General features: G+C 38.6%; 3 protein-coding genes across 11 annotated transcripts in view; all 3 read left to right on the forward strand.

The window, feature by feature from the left end:
- The window catches only part of LOC119785108 (nuclear receptor coactivator 7), a 33,383-nt gene extending 17,840 nt beyond the window's left edge, over nucleotides 1-15,543 (forward strand). For 4 of the 6 annotated variants that reach the window (XM_038287528.1, XM_038287526.1, XM_038287525.1 and 1 more), the window contains exons 3-17: nucleotides 1,446-1,588; nucleotides 5,296-5,366; nucleotides 5,500-5,607; nucleotides 5,696-5,791; nucleotides 6,019-6,144; nucleotides 6,384-6,568; nucleotides 6,849-7,003; nucleotides 10,134-10,703; nucleotides 10,841-11,006; nucleotides 11,106-11,253; nucleotides 11,353-11,478; nucleotides 13,248-13,400; nucleotides 13,553-13,648; nucleotides 13,728-13,801; nucleotides 13,891-14,032. In XM_038287528.1, coding sequence (XP_038143456.1) covers nucleotides 1,446-1,588; nucleotides 5,296-5,366; nucleotides 5,500-5,607; nucleotides 5,696-5,791; nucleotides 6,019-6,144; nucleotides 6,384-6,568; nucleotides 6,849-7,003; nucleotides 10,134-10,703; nucleotides 10,841-11,006; nucleotides 11,106-11,253; nucleotides 11,353-11,478; nucleotides 13,248-13,400; nucleotides 13,553-13,648; nucleotides 13,728-13,801; nucleotides 13,891-14,026 — 2,353 coding nt within the window. In that variant the 3' untranslated portion in view covers nucleotides 14,027-14,032. Of the gene's footprint in view, nucleotides 1-1,445; nucleotides 1,589-5,295; nucleotides 5,367-5,499; nucleotides 5,608-5,695; nucleotides 5,792-6,018; nucleotides 6,145-6,383; nucleotides 6,569-6,848; nucleotides 7,004-10,133; nucleotides 10,704-10,840; nucleotides 11,007-11,105; nucleotides 11,254-11,352; nucleotides 11,479-13,247; nucleotides 13,401-13,552; nucleotides 13,649-13,727; nucleotides 13,802-13,890 lie in introns of all 6 variants that reach the window. The other 2 variants (XM_038287530.1, XM_038287529.1) reach the window with 2 other exon arrangements.
- Nucleotides 15,544-15,889: 346 nt separating this feature from the next.
- On the forward strand, nucleotides 15,890-20,995 carry LOC119785115 (histidine triad nucleotide-binding protein 3-like). The gene is made up of 5 exons (XM_038287541.1): nucleotides 15,890-16,055; nucleotides 17,817-17,934; nucleotides 18,188-18,257; nucleotides 19,978-20,104; nucleotides 20,259-20,995. Exons 1-5 carry the CDS (start codon nucleotides 15,954-15,956, stop codon nucleotides 20,337-20,339), a joined length of 498 nt encoding a protein of 165 aa, XP_038143469.1. The 5' UTR covers nucleotides 15,890-15,953; the 3' UTR covers nucleotides 20,340-20,995.
- A 2,680-nt stretch (nucleotides 20,996-23,675) lies between these two features.
- The window catches only part of ppp1r13bb (protein phosphatase 1, regulatory subunit 13Bb), a 31,566-nt gene continuing 27,634 nt past the window's right edge, over nucleotides 23,676-27,607 (forward strand). For 2 of the 4 annotated variants that reach the window (XM_038287479.1, XM_038287480.1), the window contains exons 1-2: nucleotides 23,676-24,051; nucleotides 24,243-24,384. In XM_038287479.1, coding sequence (XP_038143407.1) covers nucleotides 24,376-24,384 — 9 coding nt within the window. In that variant the 5' untranslated portion in view covers nucleotides 23,676-24,051; nucleotides 24,243-24,375. The remainder of the gene's footprint in view (nucleotides 24,052-24,242; nucleotides 24,385-27,607) is intronic. The other 2 variants (XM_038287481.1, XM_038287482.1) reach the window with 1 other exon arrangement.

The following is a 27,607-nucleotide window of genomic DNA, read 5'->3' on the forward strand; positions in this document are numbered from 1 at the left end:
TAAACAGCACATTTCTTCTTCTACGCTTGCATTATCGGCAGACCAGACGCTGAATGCGCACTTTCTTCCGGTTTGGTCTGCCGGCTTCCGTAGAATCGTGAGCGCGCATGGGGGCGCTATTAGGAAATCCTATACACTACTGTTTAGGCTCTAAAACGTTCTAAATGACTTCGTTTCGAGTAAATTTTGGATGCTACCCACTCAGGACACTTGGATTACATTGGACGAGCAGTATGGAGGAATATTGACACGTTTTTGTGGACTTTTAAGGACCTTTCTGTCTCGGTCACCATAGACCTCCATTATTTGAATGTCAGCAGACAGCAAGAAGCCTCCCAGATCTCCAGATGCATTTGAGATATCAAAAAAGTACTCCAGAGTTTTGTTCAGCATGGGGGTGAGTAGAAAATGAAGGCTAATCATGTTTTGGGTGTACTATTCCTTTAACTAGGACATGCAAGCACAAGATGATATATTTGTATCAAAACCATACCCTGAAACCATAACTAAATGTTCACTGTCATTCTCTTGCATTAAAGGGAAACTCTATCTCATTCTAAACTCTTTACACCCGTTAGTACGTTTTTTATCCTGTATTGCTCAGTGGGTTTAGATCCATCCAGGTATCCATCAACAAGCATCACATTCCCTTTCCCTAATTAAGAAAATATTCCGCAACATGATCCTGCTACCATCACATTTTAGTGTAGAGAGCTGGTATCCAAAGTCCATGATCTGTCTTGCACAGACCACCCACATGTGGTCAGAGTGGGAAAATAAATCCCTCAGATCTGGTACTCCTCAGGGCTGTGTGCAGAGTCTACCCTAACGCTTTTTACGCCATTTATATCTGAGTGCTTCCCTGTCTATCCCTAATCAAACACCATATTTAAAATAATGCTACTGGTGTGGGTCTGATTTTAAAAGATGAGACGACCTTTAGATTAGAAGTCCATCACCCCACCAAGTAGTGGTACCGCATATAAAAGTGGCTTAAAACTGGCTTTTAAAAAATACATATTTCTATTAAGATGAAAATATTGAAATTGGACCATTTAGAAAGTCAGATATGAGTAAAAATATAGGTTGTATTTCACCAGTATTGAATTTATCCTTAGGCCAAACTAAAATATTTTCACCTTTCATCATTGGAGAATAACTGTAACAACGGACAAGAACAAACTTGAGGTTTTGCTGATGCAGACGTTCTTTAATGGAGCCCCATCATTTGCTCTCTTATTAATGATTAAACAGGGAGTAAGAGACGTTTGAGTGGAAGAAAAGGCTGACACAGCAAAAACACATCTCTGTCTGTGTATTACTAATACACTTTATTAGTAATAACAGTAAAAAAAAAAGAAAAAAGCCACATTTTTGCCATTATAGAACACAACAGAATACCTGTTTTCTTCTTCTAAGGAAGCTTGTTCTTTCTATCCCATCAGGCTGAAAAGGCGAAAGCAGCTCAAGCCGGGTCAATCAGAAAAAGGCCAGCATGAGCAGAGGCCAGCAGTGATCTCTTGTGAACCTGACCCCAACAAGAAGACTGATCAACAGACAGAAGCAGCTAAACCTCCTACAGGTCTGGGTAAGTCATGCAAAGAGAGCTATTCTTCTTTAAACACCTGTAAAAAGTAATAATAGTTTAAATCGCACTTTTATTTTTATGAAGATCTCATATACCAAGTTTGAACAGAAGTAAATGCTTGTATGCATTTCCTTTTTTATTTTATTAAATTTTTTTTAACTGCATTGATTGTCACATGCAGTATAATTCATTTGCAGGCTTCTTTTTCTGCTGAGCTTACTTCTTTTTTTTTTATTCCTTATAACTGACAGATTCCTCTTTTGTTAGAAACTATCCATTTGCCTGTCCGTTTGACTGATGCAGAATCCCCGGGAGGTAGGGGATAGTTTGTATTCAGGCGACCTCAGCAGTTTTACCAGGAAGTTGCATAATCTTGTTCCTGTTATGTTTTGTAGTTGGTGATGAAAATCCCACCATGTCCAAGAAGCCTCAATGCAACAACTTTATCTTTTTACCATCACCATCGTCCGTCCGTCCGTACAGGATTACTTAAAAAAATCATGGATGGATTTTAATGACATTTTTATTAGAGATGTCTCTCATGTCAGGGAATAATCCTTTATATTTTTGTGATTATCCAGATCATAATGTAGATGCAGGGTTGGTTTTTAAAGATCTCTAACATTGTGAGATGGGGATATTCGGTGGAACAAGCAGTTCCCCACTAAACTAGAGGGTGGCAGCAATGACTATCGACAGCTTTAGGATAAGACTCAAAACGACCGGTATTTTCCTGAACATAATCAAGGCAGGAGACAGCTGAACCGGACTGAGGACAAAAAGGAGGAGGAGGAGTAAAGGGGAAGGCCCGAAAGGGTGGCTGGAACAAGGTGTTCGCTCTTACGAAGGCAAAGCTTTTCCTGAACAGAATCAAGAAGACAAAATCAAGAAATAGAATCTATTGAAATCTTATGAACGGATTTTATGGACATTTTTTTACGAGAGGTTTGCCTCATGCCAAGAAACAATTAATTTACATTTGGTGAGGCTCCAGATCTTGTGCGACTTTTTGCTATAGGTCTATCCATCCGTCTTCTTCTGCTTATCCGGGGTCGGGTCGCGAAAGAAGCAGCTTCAGTGGGGAGGCCCAGACGTCCCTCTCCCCAGCCTCCCAAAGCGCACCCAGGCCAGCCGTGAAACATAGTCCTGGGTCTCCCCCTGGGCCTCCTCCAGTTGGATGTGCCTGGAACACCTCACCAGGGAGACGTCCAGGAGGCATCCTAATCAGATGCCCGAGCCATCTCAATTGGTTCCACTCGATGCGGAGGAGCAGCGGCTCTACTCTGAGTCCTCCCTAGATGACTGAGCTCCTCACCCTATCTCTAAGGGAGAGCCCAGACACGCTACAGTAATGGCCATAGATGAGAGTAGGAATGTAGATCGAGCGTAAAGTCGAGAGCTTTGCATTTTGGCTCAGCTCTCTCTTCACCACAACAGACCGGTACAGGGCCCGCTTCACAGAAGACGCCACACCAATCCGCCTATCCATCTTCCCCTCATTTGTGAACAAGACCCCAAGATACTTAAACTCCAGGCAGTACATCCTCCCCAACCCAGAGAAGGCATAGATTTTGCTATAGGTATAAGTCAAAATCTGCTGTTTGGCAGAGGTCTGCACACTCAAGGTGCTTTTCTAGTTTTTAATTAAATCCTGAATTTAACTCTTAACACTCCACATATTCTGTTTCTACTTAGATTTTTACATGGCTGGTAAATATCCCAAACATGATAAAAATGAGTTTTAACACATCAACTTTCTAAAGTATCACCTTGAACAGGCAGTGTTAAACAATGCAGCAGTAGCACTGATGGCATTAAGCCACCTCAGCTAATAAAGTTTTTAAAGTTCGACTTGTCCGAATAAGCATCTTTTTGATGCATCTTTCTTGTCTGACCATGCACTTTACTGTATCTGCAGAGACAATTAGAGAGGATTTTTAAACCCCTTTAAAGACCAGTAAATATAGATTGCTAGAACTGCAACAGGTACCTAAGTGTTTGGTCCAACTTGCTTTATATTTTTTATTCATATAAGAGGAGATTTATGCCTCAATACTTTTAAGTCTCCTATAAAGGATGCATCTTATATTTTGCCATTGATGTGTGTATTTAAACTTCCCCCTGGAGCTTTTCTTCTCTTCATAGTTCATCATGGTGGACATGCTGTGGCTCATGCAGGAATTCTAGCTTTTATTAAAAGAGCTCCAGGCTGTATTTATATGGTTCTGTTCCAGTGTGTAGTATCAGCTACACCTACAGACTGTTAAAGAAGTGAAGAAGTCAGAGGAGTGACTGTGTTCACTAACAGGCAGGTACAGCTGGAGTTCTAGCAGTCGAATGCTTAGTCATCCGCTGTGTTTTAGTGAGTTCACCAACAGTGCCTGTGCCCTGGAAAGAAGAAAATGCTGACTGTGGAGCTTGTCTGCACATAGACTCTGACTATGTGTTTTACAATAACTGCTGCAGCCTGTGCTGAATAACAATAAGGAATGAACAACTGGTACTGACTCAAGAACACAAGAAATGTTCTGTAAGATTCTAGTCTGATTTACCTTTAACATACTCTGAGATGCTAGAAATGTTTTGTTTTTTTATTTACTTAAAGGTAAAGTGGAAGGTTTTCTTTTTTCAGGTGGATCATAAAAATAAGTGGTCCTCTTTATTGTCAATCAAATTGTGTAATGTTTACATAAGGACGTCCTACGTGCTCGTCCCCATTTTCACTTACCGTTGCTGAGTTTTTTTGTTTTTTTTTTTAAGGTAACCTTAATGGAGCGATGCAAACAGCAACTTTTAAAAAGAGCGTGCACAAGGTGAAATGGGCTCGTGCATGCTCGTGCATGCGTTTAATAGACGTTTGCTCTCGGCAGCAGGTACAGGGTTATCCATCCTTTTTTTAAGTGGAGAGGGTGGGTCTTTTTGACCTGACTCCGCCAGATGGATTTGCTCTGCATATCCATCTGGAAACCTTCCGTTGAAGTAATTTTGGGAAGGGGCGAAAATACTGGTTGGCTGATTGGCCTATGTTGGTGACAGATCAACGAAGTATATGACGTAACAGAGCGACGATGAAGAGGAGCCAATTGATAGATCAAACTCTTGCCGAAACCAGTCTGGGGAAAAGCAAGAACATCTTTTCCTCTGAGAAAAGCCTCCAGAGCAGTGTTTTGAAATACTGAGAAATACTGTGTAGTTCCGATAAAACTTGCTCGATAGCCACGCTAACGCTAGTTTCATCGGCTGAAGCCGCCATGTTCTTTAGACTGAACTGTCGCGCTTCTCATTGCGTCACACCTCAATCCGCCTCAAAGCCAACGCTGATTGGACGTTCGTTTGGTGAACGGCTCCAAATTTTCTTTAACGGAGAGTCTCCAGACTGATCTGCGAGTGAAATCAGGATGGTCTCACGAGGCTAGGGTCTTTTCAATAATTAGTGAAAATCCTCCATTATACCTTTTAACAGCTTACTTAAGAGTTAAATCAGTCAAGGGTCGATCATCTGGAATCAGACTATCTTTCACATTTCCGTCTTCCTCATGTCTTACCTTTACTTTTCAGCCTACAGCTACCGCATGCTATTATGTATAGGCACATTTCCCAATAAAATACTTTCTCTTTTCTGTTTATAATAAGACAAAAATGTATAAATTTTCAAGATATTGTAAATAATTTAAGACTTTTCAAAAGTATTGTCCTTTACCTTTTAGGTGATGGCTGTAAAAGTAATAATCAGGCAAAAAAGGAGAAGAAGAAGCCCCCAGGGACAGTGGAGTTCATTGTGAGTAACCTAACATTCACTTCAACCTTTAAACAAGATGCAGCAGACGTCTCCTGAAATTCTCTGCCATTTTAGTATGTGTGCATTTCTAAGAGAAGCCAGGTTTCACAGAGAAGCTGCTCTGTGGTTGCAGGTGGGAGCTCATGACTCCCTCAACAGCATCGCACTGAAATTCAACATCACCCCAAACAAGCTGGTCCAGCTGAACAAGCTCTTCGCCCGCAGCGTCTACCCCGGCCAGGTGAGAGGGCGCAAGCCATTCAAACCGTCTGATTTCGCATCATGGTTACAGATCAGCAGACTGTTTGCTGGCTTTCTGACACTTTCAGAAACTGTTCGTCCCTGATGTAAGCCAAACGGAAACTGACCCAAAGTCTCCAACGCTCACTGAGGCCTCCTTCACTAACGGTGTTTCTGACAAACATGTGAGTCAAAATTGTTGTGTAAATTACAGCAATCTTAAACTCCTAATCATATGGCACAGTATGAAATCTTATTTCAGGTTTAAATGAACCCGTTTTAATGCCTGAATTTGTAGTTATAGCATGAATCATCTAATAATTTTCCCTTTTCTTTACATGAACCTAAGCAGTTCTTTATTAAATGGCCATGCTGTGCACTGTAATAAGATTTGTTGCTTAACGCGTTCCAGGATTGCACTCCAAGCTGCCGGTCAGCAAAATCCATCCGTCGGGAGTTCTCACCAAATTCTGAGGATGAGAGTCCAGCAACGGTTAAGTTCATCAAGATGAGCTGCAAGTACTTCACGGACGGCATGGTGAGAAAGCTTGGAAGGTTTGCTGGTGAAGATTCTCATTCATTTAGGTCATAGTCATTCCTAAAAAGTTAAAAACAATCCACTTACAGGGGAACAACACACCTCGCATGTTCAGCCAGACCAACCCTTTAACGACCTCCTTTCAGAGACATCTCCAATTTCTCCAAATAAATGGAATAGTTTATTTCCTAGATAAAGTTGGGACTGCTGTGGCATAAATGAGTGCTTTCCTTTTTCAGGGTGTGGTTGGAGGAGTGTTAATTGTGACCCCAAACAACATCATGTTCGACCCCCACAAGTCTGACCCCTTGGTGATCGAGAATGGCTGTGAGGAGTACGGCCTCATCTGCCCCATGGAGGAGGTGGTATCCGTGGCGCTGTATGATGATGTGTCGCGCATGAAGCTCAAAGACGCTTTGCCTTCGTAAGAGCAAACGCCTTGTTCCAGCCACCCTTCCAGGCCTTCCCCTTTACTCCTCCTCCTCCTTTTTGTCCTCAGTCCAGTTCAGCTGTCTCTTGCCTTCAGCTCTGTCTCTTTCAAAGCTTTCATCCTCTCCATTTTACCTTTTCATTTAACATTATTTTGAGTTGAATGCAATTTTTTTATTTGAGTTGGTCATGTTTTTTTATTTTTCCCCCCACACTTTTGTTTTCCTCTCCTACCATCCTTGTTCCGGTCTGTGTGGTGTCCCTTATCCTCGCAGAGACCTACCCCAGGATCTCTGTCCTGTCTACAGGCCTGGTGAGTGGGAGCAGCTGCCATCCGAACAGGAGCTGAACCCCTTCAGTCGGTATGAAGCCCTGGCTCCAAAACAACCCATAGTTTTTGATGATATTGAATCTACACTTTCAGAAACTGGTAAGATGTTGTCCGATATATATTTTTTTTCAATTATTTTCCAGATGATATTATTTAATACTTTTTTTTCCCCAATTCTTCCAGTACTTTTTCCTCCAATAACTATATTTTCCAGACTATAAGCCGCACTCACTGTCCCTAAACCAAACCTGTAGGGGGAGCTCCAAATATCACCCCTAGATTAGTGAAGATGAATACTAGCTCCTGTTAGCTTGTTGACTTGTGGCAGTAAGAGCTTCTAATGAAAGATGGGGCTTCAACAGCTCTTTATTGCAGCTCTGCAGGAGTAGCACAAAATCTCTTCATTGGTTTAATGCTGCAAATAAATGTGAAAATGTGTGAATTCTGGACATTTTTTCTCTGTGGTGCCTGCTGCTTGCATGTGCTTGCGCTAAATTAAAATCAGCACTTTCTTCTTTTGTTTCCAACTTTTCGTTTCCGGCGATCCACAGAACCTCTGCATAAACCGCATCGGTAAAAAAGTAGCAGCTTATATTCCAGAAGATATGGTAACTAAAAAAGACCAGTTTTTGATATTTCATTTCTGTTAAAGGGGAACGCCGTTTTTTTTTTTACATTTGGCCCTTGATTTTACGTTATTACATCATGTTCTACTCACCCATAAGTCTTGTGTCAGTTGGAGCTGTTCTGAAGATATTCGGTTTTGTAATATCCAGGTAACGTCTTCCTATGGGCAACGACTTGAAGGCACAAACTGAACTGTTCTAATTTATTCTTTATGGTACGCCATCATTCATAACATGTAGGCGAATCACTGTCCCCCAGACGTCCACGGTTATATTTTTTTATATTCTTTTAAAAACAAGACGCCGTGTGCATGACGTCATCCATGTGTGCCGGCTACCGTTCATTCTTCCTGTCTGCTGAACTGCTGCAAGGTTTACTCACATGCCTGGAAGATGTCTAATGCTACTACCACAGACAATCTCACTCTCGAAATGGAATTGAACGATTCAGTTTAGTTAGCCGAATGAATAGAAGGGGTAGAGCGTAGACACCTATAGCTGGGGCTTCCTGTTACGACTCCAGTGCGCATGCGCGGATGACGTCATACACGCGCCGCTTTGTTTTCAAAACATGTCCTTTTAAAACCATATCGGTTTTGCATTCTATACCCCCTTTAAACTAATTTGATACTAAACCCCTGAAGCTATTTCTAAGCATTGTTTAATGAACAATTTTACTTATCTTAAAACATTTTTAAAACAAAGACATAAATAATAAAGTAAAATTGTAAACAAATTAAAGCAGTTAGCTGAACATTATTTAGGTTTTCAGGTTTCAGACATCTTTAGTCTAAACCTTCCAAAATTAGTGGATTTCAACTTGCAACCTTTTTCTGATCAGTAGAAATTTTGTTAGTGTTTCTGATTCAGTTTTCAACAAGCCTTTTTACCATTTGTTTTATATAATTTTGACTTTTAAAATATTTTGTATAGTAGCCTCCTTACTAATAATAGAAGTTTTGGGGAGCTGAGTGAAGCATCTCTTTTATTCAGGTTTTTAAATTTCCAATTCTCTACTTAGCAAGTAGTAAACCAGCTTAATCAATGCCTAAGCTTTCATGATATCCTTGTTTCTTATTCATAACACCCTTTTATTTTATTCCTGTTACAACTACGTATTGTTTATTTTTACGATTTTATAACATTTTTAGAGGTTTGATTATTTAAGTGCTATTGAAAATATCTCACAAATCTACCACTAACTTCAGAACATTATTCAGTGTGGTTTTAAAAAAAGGATTCTAACATCAACACCTCATTTTTCTTTTAACTTATAAAGACTTTTTGAATTTTAATATTTCTCATCAAATCTGACCAAATAGCATAGTACAGGTAGCGTTTAAGTGTCTTCCAACATCTGGCCCTTTTTTTAGGCAGACTAAATTGAGGCTGAAAGGGCTAAATATACACTCACCGGCCACTTTATTAGGTACCCCATGCTAGTAACGAGTTGGATCCCCCTTTGCCTTCAGAACTGCCTCAATTCTTCGTGGCATAGATTCAACAAGGTGCTGGAAGCATTCCTCAGGGAGTTTGGTCCATATTGACATGATGGCATCACACAGTTGCCGCAGATTTGTCGGCTGCACCCGTTCCACCACATCCCAAAGATGCTCTATTGGATTGAGATCTGGTGACTGTGGAGGCCATTTGAGTACAGTGAACTCATTGTCATGTTCAAGAAACCAGTCTGAGATGATTCCAGCTTTATGACATGGCGCATTATCCTGCTGAAAGTAGCCATCAGAAGTTGGGTACATTGTGGTCATAAAGGGATGGACATGGTCAGCAACAATACTCAGGTAGGCTGTGGCGTTGCAACGATGCTCAATTGGTACCAAGGGGCCCAAAGAGTGCCAAGAAAATATTCCCCACACCATGACACCACCACCACCAGCCTGAACCGTTGATACAAGGCAGGATGGATCCATGCTTTCATGTTGTAGACGCCAAATTCTGACCCTACCATCCGAATGTCGCAGCAGAAATCAAGACTCATCAGACCAGGCAACGTTTTTCCAATCTTCTATCGTCCAATTTCGATGAGCTTGTGCAAATTGTAGCCTCAGTTTCCTGTTCTTAGCTGAAAGGAGTGGCACTCGGTGTGGTCTTCTGCTGCTGTAGCCCATCTGCCTCAAAGTTCGACGTACTGTGCGTTCAGAGATGCTCTTCTGCCCACCTTGGTTGTAACGGGTGGTTATTTGAGTCACTGTTGCCCTTCTATCAGCTCGAACCAATCTGGCCATTCTCCTCTGGCATCAACAAGGCATTTCCGCCCACAGAACTGCTTAGAAATTAAGTGTTAACGAGCAGTTGGACAGGTGTACCTAATAAAGTGGCCAGTGAGTGTATATTTTTTGTTTTAGACTTCGACAGACTTTATTGTCATACACACGGAGTGTATACAAAAAGAAATTTCCATTTTTAAAGTGCTACAGTGATAAAGTAAGATATACCGTTTTTAAACATTCCGTGCTTCTTTTTTTTTATGTAAAAAGAGTCATTATATGGATGAATATGTTAATTTAAAGGTTGGAATTTTCTTGGTTGCTTCAGATAGATTTATTTTCAAAGTGGTGCATTAACATATTCCCTATTCCCAGTGAGCACAGAGGGTGAGCAGACTGAAAAATCTCCGTCAGATGAAGGATTTACGGAACTAGAGCCTACTGTCAACGGGAGCACTGAGGAGATGGAGGGGAACTCCTCAACAACACTCTGCAGAGACAATTATGAACTTGTAGGACCAAGCTGTGGAAGTCGGAAAGATTCCCGATACTATTCTGTCCTCGGTCGAGCTAAAGGGAGGCTGGATGACGAAGAGGATGAAGGTGTTGCTCAGAATAGCTCCATTGAGGATGGAGAGTCGGTCCAATCTGCTTTAGAGACAGAGAAACAGGGTAGTGTGCAGGATAAACCCATGACTCAGCAAGGAACTGGAACCAAAGATGTAAACTCTCAAGGACTGGAAGAGCTGCTAAATAGTGTAGATGATAAAACACTCAGGAGGCCGAGTCTTCAGGAGGCTTCAGATGTTCAGGGAGGTCTGGAGAGGCAAAACCCAGACAGACCAGCAGAGGGCGATGAAGTGAGTACAGAGGAGAGTCAAAAGAAAACCCAGGAATCAGAGACCAGGTCCTGGCTGCTGAAGAGGATGCAGATTCCAATCAAAGGTATAAATTAATCTATGAGTACTGTATGCAGGTACCATAGGATGAATAAGTTGCAGCTGACAATCTCGTGGATTGTGAAAAGTTCAACAAAGATGCATGGTTAGGAATTTTTAACCTTTTCCTTTTTCTCTGGACAGACATGCTTTTATCATCAGAGGAGAAAAGCAAAAACCCACCCATGTTCCTGTGTTTCAAAGTTGGGAAGCCAATGAGAAAGTCCTTCGCCATGACTTCCAGTCCCACCCCTTTACTCAAGGGCCGGGAGACACAGCCGGAGTACTGGTTTGCTGTTCCACAGGAGAGGTCAGATTTGCATCAACACACAAATGGCTAGATTAAAGTATAGAAAGATATACTCTTCATGTGGATGATTGGTTGAAATGTGAAATGTGTTTGTTTCAGGGTGGACGATCTGTACTCCTTTTTTGTCCAGTGGTCTCCTGACGTGTACGGGAAAGAAGCGCGAGAGCAGGGCTTTGTTGTGGTGGAGAAAGACGAGCTGGACATGATCGACAACTTCTTCAGCGACCCAGCGTCCTGCAGCTGGGAGGTGAGGCAATCTGGCTAGAACTTGCCAAACAGAAATCTGTTTTCGCACTTTTATTTATTTATTTCCACTCGTGTCTCTTTTTACTTCTGCATCTATTAGATCATCACCATTGACGAGGCCAAGCGTCGCCAGAGTTTTAGCAGCTGTGACAGGGACTCTTCCGTCGATGCTCTGCCCATGCTCATCGATAGCAGTGATATACTACAAGATGCACACATTGAAAAGGTAGTTGTGATTTCTCTCCAAAAAATACAGACTGTAATTCTAGCTAATCTAGCTCTGTCCATCTAATGAACCTAGAGCAGAGCTTTCCAAAGTGTGGGCGCGGTCTGAAGAGGAGAAGACGCTTCTCTTTAGATCTTATGTCCACAATTCATGAGAGGAAGAATATTTTAGTACATGTATTGGAGGAAAGGAAAGGAGAAGGAGAGGAAAGTGGGGAAATTTTGAATGGCTACTACTGTGTACAATATGTGGCTGTCTAAGAAGCACTACAGGTGGGCCTACTCACCACCTTCATGTCTACCAGTTATGTGAATGAGATGTTTCTGTGTTTAAATTATCAAAACACAAAGTGGACACGCCGACTAACGTAACACCAGGAGAGTTCATACCTGCTGATATGTGATGCCCTGTTGTAGGAACATCCATTGCTCTTTACATATAAATGAAGAAAACAGGTTCAAATATGTAATGCTAGCACATCCCTTATCCATATATGTTGTGAAAGTCCATTTCTGTTGGGCAGATAAATCTAGGAAATTTTCATTTTTCAAATGAACACGAATGAGTCAAACTTTTTAAGGCAGTGTGTCCCATGTTGTCAGCTACACGGAGGCTCACATTTTTACCTACAGAACAACAGTGAAAGCTTTGGGTCACATTCAGACCTTCAAATGAATGATGACACCCCTGTATGGGTGCATGTTGGACAAACATAAAAGTGAGTGCATTCACATGAATGATTCAGTTTTCTGTGTTAAGTTCCGTTGGGTTGTGAGATCTCACAACAGTTTTACATTTTAGGCTACATTAAAAGTTTCCTAAGTGGCCGCTAAGTAAAGAAATTCACTTTTGTGCACTTTTACCTGTAGCATAACCACACTATTTACATTTACACATAAAGCATAGGGATGGGGGGATGGTCATTGTTTGGCAAAGCAATCCCCAGTAGCCCTGAGTTCATATGTGATTATGTAAAAAAAATGTGATATTATTCTAGAGGATGGCAGAGAGTCAAGATGCAAGTTAAAACCACTGAAATGTGTTAAAAATATTCCGGGTGTAGTTAGTTCTTTGAACAGGGTTTACACTTCCACGTACAAGTTAAATACAACAAATGCTGGTTGAAAACTGAATCAGAATAACACTTTTCTACTGATCAGAAAAGATTGTAACTTGAAGTAAACCAGTATATATATATATATATATATATATATATATATATATATATATATATATATATATATATATATATATATATATATATATATATATTTTTTTTTTTTTTTTTTTAAACTGAATATGTCTGAAACCTGACTTAGAGGAACCTCCTGCTCTTTGCTGAAGAATAGATTTCCTCAGCATGCTGCTGCCACCACCATGCTTCGCAGTGTGAACTGTAGCTCAGTATGATGTCAAGTGTTGGTAGAGATTGGCTCGCAGGGAAAAAAGTTTAGTTTTGCTGCCTTCTTTCACAAGTTTGCTGTTTCACTTTGGAGTTTTTATTTCCTTTGTTCTCCAGATGTTAGATTTTCTTATTCTTCTCTCACTTCAGCTGCAGCCCCTTTTGAATTAGCATGGGCCTCTTGGCTGTTTCAGTTGAAGCTGTTATGTCTGCTGTGTTCATTGAACATTATAATAATGTTTGTGCACTAATTTTCTCTAACAAACCTCTAATGCTTTCACAGATCGGTTGCATTTTTACTGAGATTAAATTCCAAAAATGTCCTCTGCACCTCCCTAAGAAGACAATTGCCTTTCTTTTCCTTCAGCTTGCCTGTCGTCTGCCAGCCCGTGTGCAGGGCTACCTGTGGAGACTGGCCTACAGCACAGAGAAACACGGCACCAGTCTGAAGACTTTGTACAGGAACCTGGCGGATGTGGACAGCCCTGTGCTGCTAGTTATCAAAGACATGGATCAGCAAGTAAGTAACAGGCCTTAAAGAAAAAAAAATGTTTTGACTTTAGTGCCTTTTATTGGTGGAAAATATATAGAGGGGGAAAACAAGTCTGGTAATTTGATTATATTATGTAGTTTTTTATAAATATAATATGTTGTTTTTTTATCTTATCACAGATATTTGGAGCTTTTTCAACTCATCCCTTCAGAGTCAGCGAACATTTCTATGGCACTGGAGAGACGTTCCTTTATAGTTTCTGCCCTGAAATTAAGGTTGGCTTCACTAGTCTCACAAACCGATCACTAATTACAGTGATAACCTAACTTCAAACATAACATGCCATCATTTCAGGTGTACCGATGGTCGGGGGAGAACTCTTACTTTGTGAAAGGCAACACTGACTCTCTGCAGATGGGAGGAGGAGGGTGTGTACTGTTACCACTTATTCCCTTTTCTGTTGAGCAGAAAAAAATGCAGTTTAACCAAATCCTGATTTTTTTCTTCTCTAATGTAGCGGCCATCTGGGTCTTTGGCTGGATGAGGAACTTTACAGAGGCACCACCACTAAATGTGCTACCTTCAACAATCAGCCACTTTCTGCCCAGCAGGACTTTAACATCCACAATCTGGAGGTGTGGACCTTTGAGTAGGCTCATCTTCTCAAACTCCAAATATATCCTCGCATCTTAAGTCATTGACAAAACACTCGCAATGCTTCACTTGGAGGCGGGCCTAGTTACTCATGAATGATTTGGAACGTACTGTGATACAGAAGCAGATGGAGAGGCTGTGTTCTGCAGGGTGCTTAGTGATGACTCCACATCTATAAACAGGTGGAAGTGAGACAAAATGCCCTCTGCTCATCTGCTGCCTTTCATATACAACAGTGGCTCCAGCTTCCCCTGCGTGAACGGTGCCTCACCACCTCCAGCTTGGAGAGAGATGAGTGGAAAGCTGCTTGTTGACCGCGTGGCTAAAACCTAAAAAGGCCAAAATGCTCACATTAATGTTCACTTTATTCTCAATGACAGCAGATGAAGCTGCACGAATGAATAGAGAGTCTCAGAATGCTGTGGGGTTATCCTTACAGACACAATAACAGTGTTAATAATATTTGTATGTTTGACAATGTGCATATTTATGTACTGAAGGAATTTGGAATGTCAGCGTTTTTTTCCCCCTCTTTATTCCTCTAGTTTAGCTAAGGACTTAAAAGGAAGTAAAAAATGCCTTGGTTCATTTTAAAATCTTCATCAAATAACTCAAATGTTTACATCAGAAGCGCTTACCTCCCCTTTACTGATGACTTCCTCTCTTGTGGTGAGTCATAAATGGCATTAATGAGACGCGGTTTGCTCCCAAATAAACATGATCAAAAAACCTACCTGCTAGAGACTGAAACAAGTTTGCAATGACCAAATATTTCCTGTTTTGTTGATGACCTTGTATTTTATAAGAATATTTTTGCATTTTATTTTTATATTGTTTTTTTTATGAGACAAATGCTCCTTTTGCAGCTTGTTTTTTTTTCTTCTATTTTTTACAGTAGTTAATGACTGACCTTGAATAATTTTATGTTTGAATTTTTTTTTTCTTCTTTTTTTTTTTTTTTTTGGTCATTGCTGAGCCAGTTTAACATAAAGCCACTTTACACTACAGGATGCTAATGATGCCGTTATGGCCCCTAATAATGAGCATTACTTTAATATTCCTATTAAATCGTTACTGAATGTCTTTGAATCTTAACCAGAGGGGCAAAGCTGCCTGTCCATCCACGGCTAGCTCTCTGTGTTGGGTAAATCTTTATGAAGAAGGGATCACATGTTCTTGCACTCTTAAAATGGCACTAACCGAACAATCAAATCTACTAACTTGCAATTGAAACTTTTTTTTTGTATCTGAATGAATGCTTGTAGGGCATGAACATGCAATACAGCTATAATCCATCACCACTACCTTTCATACTCTCTTCACTGATGCCAGTTAAATGCTTCATGTTTAGTTGAACATTATTATTTTAAGCTGGCTTGTGTTGTAACTGTGAATGCTCCCCAAGTATTATTTCTTGTGAATCCAAAACTGCTGTGATGTCACTATGACGTTATTTATTGTGTTGTGATTGCCACCGCATTTAAATCCAAATAAATGTTAAAACATATAAAAAAAAGCAACTGGTTGGTCATGATTTCAGTTTGTCAAAGTGGGAACTAAGGCTATTTACTGAAAACGGAAATGTACCTTTAATGATATGTTGTCATCTCACCAAAGATTGTTTCTATTAAGGAGGTATCACTTCGTCGTGTGTTTTTTATTTTTTATTCAGAATTACTTGCTAAAAACAAGACAGGTTTGGCAAATTGACAACTTATTTGTAATCTTTTTCTGCTCCTAGGTATTTAGAAATTATGGTCGTTAACTAAATTTACCAACTTTATATTTTATTAAAACAAAAGTCACCCGAGTACAACTCGTTCAGCCAGAAATTAACGATCTTTGGTGGGTTGTAATGCGGAACAAAAACACCCACCGGTGTTGAACGTGAAGTCATAACCTAACCCTCACTACTAAACTTTCACCATGGCAAGAAACGAATCGAAATCCAGTGAAAATGCTGATGAATCATGTATTTTCTGCCTTATTGCGCACAACAGAGATGAAGAAACGACAGTTCTTAAGAAGGTAAGGTGTTTCATGTTTAGGGATCATTCACCTGGTATACGTTTCTAATGAACTTCCTGAATAAATTTTTTTGGTACTACTGTATTTGGTCGATTATAATAGTTTTTACGAATGAATCAGGTTTGTTATTAGTCTGATTTTTGTTTTGTTGACGAAACTGAAGTTGGCTTCCGATTCGAGAAATAAAGGGCATTTCACTTTTTTCCCCTACCTTCAGCATCTTGAATCTATTCTAATTAAAATACTACAACACCTGGACACATCAAACCTGGGGTAGATTATTCTAAACTACTTGTAGATAATTTCAAACAGGTGTCGGATTTGTCAAACCTTAATAGAGGCTGTTTTTAGCACTTTTATTTTTACCGTCCATGTCACACTATGAGGATTCTGGCTCTAATGCTGCTGCACCTATACCAGGGGCGGAGGTAGGGGGGGGGGGGGGGGGGGGGGTATGGATGTTGTGATTGTTTATTTTCCTGTTGAATCAGTATAGATTGACCCTGAGGTTCTGGTGCCGATCCGCTTTCGGGCCACCCCTCAGTGTATGTTGGTTATTGCCTGGCCACCCTTATAAAAATGTTCTGGCTACGCCTCTGACCAAGACAGAGTCCTGACCTGGACTAGATTATTCTAAACTATGTGTAGAATAATTAAAACCAGGTGTCGGATTTGTGAAACCTTTCTCTGATTTTTGAAACCTCAATAGAGACCGTTTTTTTTTACACTTTTTTTTACTGTGCATGTCACACTATACTACTGCACCTAGACACATCAAACTTGATAGTAGTTTAGAATAATCTAGTTCAGGTTTGATGTGTCTAATGGGAAAAATGACCTGTTTCTCATATCAGAAGCTAGATTTGGAAGCCATCTTCAGCTTTGTGTGTTGTTATGTGTTTATTATCATTATTTATTATTGTTATTATAGCGTTAAAATGGATGAATTTGATCTGGAATACCACACGTAGCCATTTCCTCCTTTGATTTACTATCATGTGAATAAGTTCTCTCTTTTTGTTCCATGTTCTGCTTTAAGTTAAATTAACAATCTGAAATTCCAGTTCGTCAATGTGACGAATATTTGTTAAATAAATATTAAATGCACATTTTATGATATAAAGATGAGTCAAGAAACCATCAAGATAAATTCTTATGGCTTGTTTTGATTCATTATGATCCCACCTTTTTTCCTTCTAAAACCTCAAGGTCAGTTTGTTAATTTACTCCCATAAAAGCCAAATTCCCTGAATTGTTTATTGTGATGATGAGAAGTATTTCCTCATTGTGACGAGTCATGACTTATGATTCCCCATTTGCCTGATGTTGTTTTTTTATGTTTGTTTTTCATTATTTTTCCAGTAACATCCAGGAAGTAAAAAAGGATCCAGAAAAAACAGATGTAAAGCAATGCAGGTCTTTCGTGTTTAGGTCAAAGCTATTTGGAGAGTTCCTATGATAAAACCATTTCTAATCAAGTAGAAAAAACACAAACTTTTCTAACAATTACACACAAAAGACAATGGATTATCACCAAGACCACTAGGAAAATATTCTGGGCACTGAAGTGACACAGGTCATAACCTTGCTCCAAAACTCTCAACCTACAGCTGAAATAAAATATCTGTAAATAAAAGTCAACCAAAAAGTTCCTGCCATGTTTTAACATGTAAGGAACAAGAAACCATCTTTTTTTAAAGCAATGCAGGTATGGGATGCTTAAGCTTTCTTTTGTAACATCCATATCATTTCACTCCTCAGGACAAGGAGCTGGTGTGCTTCAAAGATATTTATCCCGCAGCTCCTCATCATTACCTGGTCATTCCAACTGAACACATTATCAGCTGCAAATCGCTGAAAAGAGGAAACATTGGCCTCGGTCAGTTATATGTTCTCCTTATTCTACGTTCATTTTCATGGCTACTGCTTAAATCTATCAAAATGACGCAAATGCTCTTAAAATGTCTTGCAGCTAGCCTTCACCTTTTTTTATATTTAGAAATAGTGACGTTTTGACCTGTGGGTGATTCCAATAAAGCACCTAGAAAACATTTACTATTGCTGTTTCAAAATAAAAGAAAATGACAGGGGCTCTAATTAAATTTTCTAAATAAATCATATATGTTCAACAGTGGAAAGGATGGCTAACTTTGGGAAACAGGTGCTCCGTGACCAGGGGATCACTGATATGGAGGATGTAAGGTAGGAGAAGAAGCCGGCCACTAAAAACATCCCCTTCTTTTTTATTTCATCTTCTGGTGTTTTTTTTTTTCTTCCTACATATGCCTAGAGTTAAATGTTTCTGTGAGATTTTCTGACTGAAAAAGAAAGAATAGGTTTGCTGATTTAAACATCAGAAATAATCAAAGTGACAAAATATAAATGACAAAAACAACAATATGCAGCACTGTGACCAAAGGAAAGAATTCAGACAGACGGGCAGAAATGGATGGATTAAAATAGACCCCAAAAAAAGCAGATGGTTTATTTTCCAACAGGCACTTTTCAACCAGATTGTTATCAAGTGGACACATGTAAACACAACACACTTTCCTTTCTTTCTTTTCTTCTTGCTTACACCCCTTCTTGAGTCCTCGCTTAGGTGTCTCCTTCCTTGGTTCCTTTCTTCCTTGTGTCTGTCCTGTCCTTTCCCCCTTCCTACTATTCTTCCTTTGTTTCCTGTATTGTTTGTCTTTCCTTCCACCCTTTTCTGTGTTGCCACCCTCTCATCACAGTGCTTTTTTCCTTTCTTCATTTCTTGTCCTTCCATCTTTCCCTCTTTTGTGTCCTTCTCCCTCTTGTTTCCCTTTCATATCCATCAAATCTCCCTTTGTTTTCCATGCTGTTTATCCATGTATTAATTTCTGTCCTTTTTTTCCCCCTCCAGTTGCCATTCCTTTTGTTCTTTTTGTCAATCTGTCTGCATCTGGTTTTTGTACGCTCCATACCTAAACTTATGAAGTCAAATTTTTTTTTTTTTTAAATATGTGTTTATTAAGTTTTCAAAGTGAAACATACAAAAATCACACCGTATAAAGCATACATATATATTAAAAAATGTGGGTCTAAGGAAAAAATTCCTCTTACCAATACAACAATAGTATTAATACAAAAAAAGGGACAAAAAAGCCATGGAAACAAGCCAGACAAATTATCTAAGTCACGGTTACACTGCACTGATTACCATTTACACCTTAGGATAGTACTACATGTCTATGAAGGCACGGGTGGCATACTAAGAAACTGAGCGGCTTTCGGCGTCAGTCTTAGGCTGAGAAATATGGTCCAGAACTGGCTGCCAGATTCTACAGAACTTATTAGTGGAGCCCTTAACATCATACCGCAATTTTTCCAAATGAAGAATCTCAGTAAAATTGCTTATCCACATTTGAAACAGAGGAACCTTGTCAGTTTTCCACAACCTTAATATTACTTTCTTAGCTATTACCATTCCATAAACCACAGTTGTTTGTATAGAAATGCTGCAGTTCCTAAGTGAGGGAGAGTGTCCAAACAATGCAATTTGGGGGTCTTGAATCAAGGTGCATTTATACACCTCAGAAAACCTTTTGAAAATGTCACCAATATTGAAAGAGCTTGGGACATGACCAGAACAGATGAGTCAAGGAGCCATCAGTAGATTTACATCTATCACATTTTGGAGATATGAAGTCCATTTTTAAAGGTAAAATACATATGGACCAAATATGTAGTGTATAAATTGATAGGATTTGTTGCATTTGAATGTTAAGATGTGGGGGGAAATGGGAGAGGGAATCTGGAAAACTTGATCAGCAAAAATATTTGATTTGGCATGTGATGACCGGTTTGTAGTTATCTATTTGAACTGAGTTAACTAAGATATGGTCAGATTTTGACAAAAATAAATTGAGTTTGGCACGGATATGCGTTTGTCCTCCAGGTTAGGGTTCCACCAGCCTCCCTTCACCTCAGTAGACCATCTTCATCTTCATGTGCTCGCCCCGGCCAGCAAAATCTCTACTAGCATGGACTACAAGTTTACACCAGGAACAGATCGTTTTATTACAGTGAGTTTGGGAGATAATTTTCTTCATATTCTTCATTTCAATGCTATGTTTTTTATCCTCTAGGTAGGTGCAGTAATGTCTATTGTTTTTCTAAAATGATCAAAAAATTATTTTTTTTAATCTCTTTCTATTTATTATTTTTCTAACTTTCCAGGAAGAGTATTTAAGGAAACGCTTGGAGAAAGTGAGGCCAAAAGTTTGTGAAATGATTGGACAGTTTTTTGAGCTGAAGTGAGGTTTCAGGTCCGAGACTAACCTTTAAGGGATTCCAACGGAGCAGCACATTATCCTTCATCAACAGGAACTTTGCAAAACAAAAAAAAAAACTAGGACCCTGCACTCAGGGCCAAATAGCAGCAGGAAAGTAAAGTTTAAAAAACATTAGCTGCTAAAAACTGGTGAAGGTTCTCAGTCATCCAGGTCAAAGTCATTCAGTGCAGTGAGGAATGCTCGGATCTTTATATTGGAGAAAACAAACGTCTCCAAAAACGCTTGGCCCAACACAGAAGAGCTACCTCCTACGGTCATGACTCTGCGGTACATCTGCACCTTATGGACAAAGGACACTCTTTTTGAGGACCAGAATGTTCACATTTTGGACAAAGAAGACAGGTGGTTTGAGAGGGGGGTGAAGGAACCCATCTATGTTAAAAAATACAACCTTAAACAGAGGGGGTGGACTCAGGTTCCAGCTTTCAAAAACTTACAATGCAGCTATTGAGTTAATCCCTTCCCGTTATCATCGCAGCTCCTGTACAGGGAGCGGAGGACCTTGTCTATTCAGCCAGTCCAACCCCCTTTTAGACGCTTAGACGGGTATGGGGTATTGCAGTCTAACAAAAGAAGCCAAAGAATCCCTATTCCAAATGGGTGGACCCCTTCGTCTGTTCCAACTGCATGTTTTCAAAACAAAGACAAGGCTTTGATGGGCTACTGTATACAACCTCGAACTCAACGCTATTCCATTTTGAGTTGAAAAAGCTTCTGGGATGGGAAGCAAAATGTCTTCAAACTTGGAAATGAAGTCCAGTGGATTTTTTTTTTTTTTTTTTTTTTTAATAGCTGCTCGAAAGTTTATGGACATGCTCAAAATGTACACAATCAGTGGTTTGTAATTGCTTTTTTTGTTTTGTTTTTTTAACAACTGTTTGCACTGATTTTTTTTTTCTAGTACACTTTTGAATAATTGTTTAGACAAAAGTGAAAATTCTGTAATTTCAGTAAAATATGAAGGTGACCAGAGGGCAATTTAAAGCAAAACTGCCAGTAAATTATCAGTTTATCAGTTTAAGAATGATTATTTTAATCTATTTAAATCACTTTGTGTTTTATAAAAATGTATAATAAAAAAAATTTAAAAAACAGAATAATGTTTACATTTTATGCAATAGAACAGGGGTTTGTGACTTGAAGAGTGTGGATATAGAAAGAAAAAATTTTAATGCTTGTAGACAATTAAAAGTAATTTTGACCAATAGAAATAAACCTCAACACCCATAACAGTTCTTTCATCAGCACAGAAAGCTCAGATATATCTCTATGTTTTACTAAGAAAAGTTCTACTAGGCATCATGTTAAATGCATAACTGTTCAGAAAAGTCGCAAAAGGACCAAACAGCAATTAATAGGATAGAAATGATCAGAAAAGGTTTTGCGCAGTGTAGCTTATGTTAGCATTTTGGATGTAAATGTTAAATTTAAGATGAATAACATATTAACCAAATTCAACACTGAAATCAAAGTAATCTGTCCTTTTTATCATTTCATTAGTATTAATTTTATCACTCCAATACAAAAATTCACTGCAGCATTCAGCTTAACATTATGACTGGAACTCAACCAGTTACTATTGCCTGTTTAATAATGCAGGACACTGAAATTACAAAATAAAAGCTTCACTTGTCAATAGTAACTATTTAGCTGATAGCAGATTAGTGTGTACATTTTCGCATAGGAGGTTGCTTCCATATTCAAAGCTGACTTGTAAAGTACAACCTAAACATAGTGTAGTTCAAAAAAAGGATTATCAGGCCACTTGGATGCAAATATATGCATATATTTTTTTCTGACTAATCAGAGTTGGTATGAAGCTATCGTAAATGGCCTGATGTATTTATTACATAAATGTCAAACATGAGGGAATGTTTTAGCCTTATATCATGAATGCTGGATCCTGTTTTAGGGTCACAAGAACGATTTAGAAATTATAATCTGATGGATACAAAGAAACTATTTGACTGTTCTTAAAATTTTGTAAAAAAAAAAAAATATTTCCCCTCTGAATCCAACTCAGCACCAGAACATTTGACTCACTCTGGTACAATAAGCACCTACTGGCATGCCCCTTTTATTACATTCAAGGAAGTATACAATATTAAGTCTATAAGGAATACAAAAAAAAAACAATATTTTATATAAACATTGATAGTCTTTAATACCTTTTGGTTGAATTTTCCAACATATTTATGTAGGATAGGGTCATAGAAATGAGTAAAGTTGGTTTTCCCCTCACTGCAATTGCATTTTTTTTATTATTATTTTATTTGTACCTATATTGTACCTTTTTTTTTTTTTTTTTTTTTTTTTTTTTTTTTTACAATTTATACAAAGAATGTGCAAAATATTACAGATGAACATTAAAAAAGTATGTTGGGGTCTAAGTCAGGCAAAGAGCATACAGAACCCAAGCTGAAGAGGAAGCTGAACAACACACTGGCAGATTAGATTATAAATCCAGAATAGTGTGACAGTTAAAGCTTTTGCAATGGCACAGTGTGAGGGTGTAGGTTTGATCTCCACTTTGGTAGGGAATCTATTGGTCTTAAGTTAAATTGGTCTGATGTCATTGGTACTACTCATAGTGCATGCTCCTATTTTTGTTTTAATGCTTGACGTGAGCATCAGGGCGCATTTCGTTTAAAGAGAAAACAGCATTTTTTGCTACATTTATAGAAATTTTATAAGCACTACACACACAATATGCTGTTTATCAATGTTTGAAGCATCAGTGGCTCGGAATAATGTAAAAATTGGGACAACTTAACCCTTTGAAAAGGGTTACATTTGAACTTACCAGTGACTAAGATGGAAGGTAAATATGTGCCTTTTTAACCAAATATAGTGTAAGTATGTCTGTTGTATGTGTATTTATCCAATGTTTTCTTTGGAAGAAATATAATTGTGCAGAGGTAAAACCAACTCCTATTTTTTTATCTGATATGCTGATATTCTCTGTATTTTAAAACAAAGCAAAATAAAATATTCAAGGGACTGCAAATAGTGCTTCAATGAAGGCAAATATTGATATAGATAAAAAAAAGACTTTAAATCTGTTTCAACTTAGAAAGTTACAGCTGGGAACGTGGAAGATTTGTCAAAGAGTCTTTTTTTTTAGGGGGAGGGGTTAAAAGTGAAAGCTCTACATATGTCGTGCTGAAGTTAAAGGTTATGTCCTTCCCTTTCATATTTGCATTTTATGAATGTAGATTGTGGACAGTGGTTTTTAAAACACCGCCATCTATTGGCTGGTGCTGACATTACATTAACGTTCTACGTTAACGTAAAAACGCCGCTGCTGCGGTGAAGCCCCTCCCCTCGTCAACAACTGGATTCCAGCTATCCGTGTTTTCGACAGCTAGCAAGGCTAGCCTGCTAACGATGAGTTTGACCGTAAATATGTAGCATACTCCTCGCTATACTTCTATCTGTCTATTTTTATCTAAGACGGACTACGTTTACCACCTTTCTCGTCCATGCGACCTTACTGGACCAGCGACTGCGGAGAGACTCACTGGCGTACCGTCCTTTAGCCTTCCCCGAAACAAGATTAGCGGCTATCGCTAGCTGGCTCGCTGACAGCTGCTCCGTTTAGCTCAGTTAGCTCCGTTCCTCTAACAGCGACGCAGCAGAGATTTATCATATAAAGCAATGACCCGTCTCTGACATCGGTGAGTCATTGTAATGATATCAGTTTTACGTTATCTTCCAAGCTAACAGTGTTAAATATCGGCTTGTTTGTAGCCGCGGCTACAGAGCCACGCCTGGTCCATTTAAATCCCTGCACCGCAACTTATTTCGACTACAACGTTCACACTGTCGTTACAGTTGATTCAGAATCTCTACTGTTTATGGTCCACAGAAAACACTGAGGCCCAGTTGGTTGTCACTTTGGAGTTATCCGAAGGCTTTTTCTGGCAAAGTGGGTCTCGGTTGACTGCATTGAAGACCCGCCTGTCCGTTCTCGTTGCTTTGGTTTTACCAGAGCTGCCAACATGATGCCGGTGAGTACATACATTACTGCTGATTTGTTTGCTTGATTGATCACTATTGTCAAGATTTTTTGCAAATCTTACCAAAAAAGTTTAAAGCATTTTACATAATTGACATTTTGGGATAAATTTCCTTCTATTTGCATGTTTCGACCTTAATCAGTATGTTATAAAAAGAAAAATACTGAATTATTAAAAAAAATCAATTGCAGTTTGAACAAATTTTCATGTAAAGCAGATGTATAAAAAAAATATATTTTTTTAATCCATGTTTGACTGTTGGATTTAATTTTAAGGAAAAATAAACTTTGGTAGGATAGAGAAACTAAAGTTGTTCAACTAATTTAAAATTAAAATTGAACTTTCCCCCCCATAAGAGTGACACACAGTGGATTCTCCTCTGAAATGCATAACATTCTGCTAGTTGAATAATTTCAGTTAAATTTATCGTCGCATTTTAAAATCAACGTATCCATCTTAAATTTACTGAGAGAAAATCCTTTTGCTTATATAATATGGCCTTTTTAGAGCAGAGCATAACGTAAAACAGTCAAATATCAAATACTGTTTTAATTTTAAATGGTGAGCTTTTATCAGAATTTTATCAAAATATAATATTAATATATATATATATATATATATATATATATATATATATATATATATATATATATATATATTTCAAATTTTTAGTGCTTTGTTAGTTAGTTATTTAACTCACTATTCTCTTTCTGATATTGCCAGTTAACCTATTAATAGAAAAAAGTATATGGTGTTATCAAAGCAAGAGGTGATTTGTGGTTGTTTTATTTTCCAAAAGTTGCAGAGGAGAACATCAATGTGGTTTCCAGAGCTCTAGGTGGGATGAGGTAGTCAATATTTGCTTTACTCATGACCTCCTGAGTTCTGAGTGCCACCACAGGCTTGGTGAACAGTTGCATCCAATGAGAACGACCCGATATAGAGTCAGTGAGTTTGTGAAGCAGAGAGGGACTCGGTTCTCTCTCAGCCAATGAGGCATTAGTAGATCTAGGGCTGTATGTCTGCATCAACTGTTGTTATGGTGAGGGGGGGTTTCTGAGCTGAGTGGATTGTCAACAGGCATAAATCTCACACATTGGAGCTGGGTAGAGCGTGACTTAGAGGAAAAAGTTAATGCTGTTTTATTCTCACTCTCCCACCTTTTTAAATTCACAATTTAAATGTAACAGCCGCTGAGCCACCACAGTGATGTTTGGAAGGGCTTTTCATCCAGTAACATATTTAATTTACTATGCAGTATTCCTGTTTATTATTATTGCCAACCCATTACGTGTAGATGGAGCAAGTGAGGTATTGGTTTATTTAACAACTAATGCCTGTTTGATTCTGCCCTTTTTTATTGGTTGAATAATTTAAATGATTAATAATGCTTTCTAAATGCTGCACTGATGGACATCAGTCAGCCTGTACTCAGAAACGGTCAATTTTAAGGCAAGGATAAGACGTTGTTGGACTTTGACACCTTGTCCTCTTTAACCGAGGCTTTTATTTGATTCTATTTAAGGACCATGGCAAATATACTTCATATTCTGAATGGGGAAATATTAAGAGTTGCTGCATTTTTCAAGCACACCTGCTCAGATGCTTCTAAACAATTTCCCAATTAACCAAGCAAATGTATATCAGCTCATTTAGAGCTTAAAGGTCTCCTTGCAACAGATTAAACAGAAAGAAAACATGTCTAATCATGTGTTGCTTTTTATTCAGTTGCGTTTTGTGTATTTACAAATGGAGCATTGTGTTGTCTTCCATGTCAAATAACACTTTAACTTAAGCACACCCAGTTTTTCATACATTTTCTATGATAGCAGCCTTTTAAAACTCTTTGGTTTAATGACAAGCAGCATTTACCTTAAGAAATGGTCATCAGTCATTTGTAGCATAAAATCAGATCTATTCAGTTTAAATGTATGTCATTGTCCTGCTTGTGAAGAATCTTGGTCAGCAAACAGTCATGCAGGCACTGCAGTTATTTTTCTGCCTCACACGATATTGACTGGGCTCTGAATCATTCCCACACTACTTATCCTCGATGGTGTCATAATGACCTGTGTTTACATGATGGTTACTCATTCCTATGCCTCTGTATTTTGCTACAGTAATGGATGCTTTTTGTGACTTTCCAACTGCTAAAAAAAGTATGTGGTTTGTTTGTTTTTCCACTCTTATTTGAACCTGCCAAAGCACTTGAATCAAATGGCTTAAGAATATATCCATCAGTCCATAATGTTCTCATATTGATCTTGTTGTTTTGATATTCTTAATTTGGCTTCGGTGTATATAGTTCTTACTTTGGTTTTTAATTTTCAAGATAACTATAATTGATAATTGATAACTATCAATTGAGGGGGGTAGCCATTCAAAATTCTATTCAATTTAGTTTATTTATATAGCACCAATTCACAACATCTAAAAAAGAAAAGGTTTTTATTTTCTCTTTTTTTTTTAATAGTTTGAAGAAAGCCTTTCTTTCTTTCTTTTGGACCTTCTGGCAGAACCATAAGTCTTAGTCTGAACTACTGATGTTTCATTAAGGACCAGAATGGTAGCTGTTTCTCCACGGACATGTTTGTCTAGTCTAGTTTTAAGGTTTTGTGATTGAATCTTTATAATATCTTACTATTCTATCTTAATTTTGAACTGGACAAGTTCTATTTTCCACCAGCTGTTGCCGCTGCAACCAAACAGCTTTTCCTGCTTTCATCCTAGCACAAACAATTTCTCATTCAAGCTGAATTCTGGTGGTATTTGTGCATTTGCAAACACGCTTGAATTTGTCTTATCCCACTTTAACCATTCAGGACCAACCCAAAATGGGTGACATAATCCACTTGCAGTTTTATGATATGAGGTGGGACATTTAGCGGTGAAGAAACCAAGTTTATCGAGCCCACAGCCAAACCAAAACAAACATGGCATCCCAGGAGTACGTACGTGTAGCTGTCGCTATCAAATCTGTTTGGTCAAAATTTGTGTTTTAATCTTTGAGAGAGGAACATAAGGTTCTGCTGATTGTCCCTTCTAAATCGGAAAATATTTTGATCGGAACCTAGCTTGCCAGGTTATGGTAGCAAGACTACAAAATTAAAGCAAGCTGGGAGATTATTAAAATTAGGGTGTTTCTTCTTTTTAAGTTGACCTCCATGCCAAACCCTTTGAGACCCTTAACAAAGTCATTATGAATTCTATATGG

This window comes from Cyprinodon tularosa, unplaced genomic scaffold (genome assembly GCF_016077235.1).
Source record: "Cyprinodon tularosa strain WSP-4 unplaced genomic scaffold, ASM1607723v1 ctg24, whole genome shotgun sequence".
Classification (NCBI taxonomy): Eukaryota; Metazoa; Chordata; class Actinopteri; order Cyprinodontiformes; family Cyprinodontidae; genus Cyprinodon; species Cyprinodon tularosa.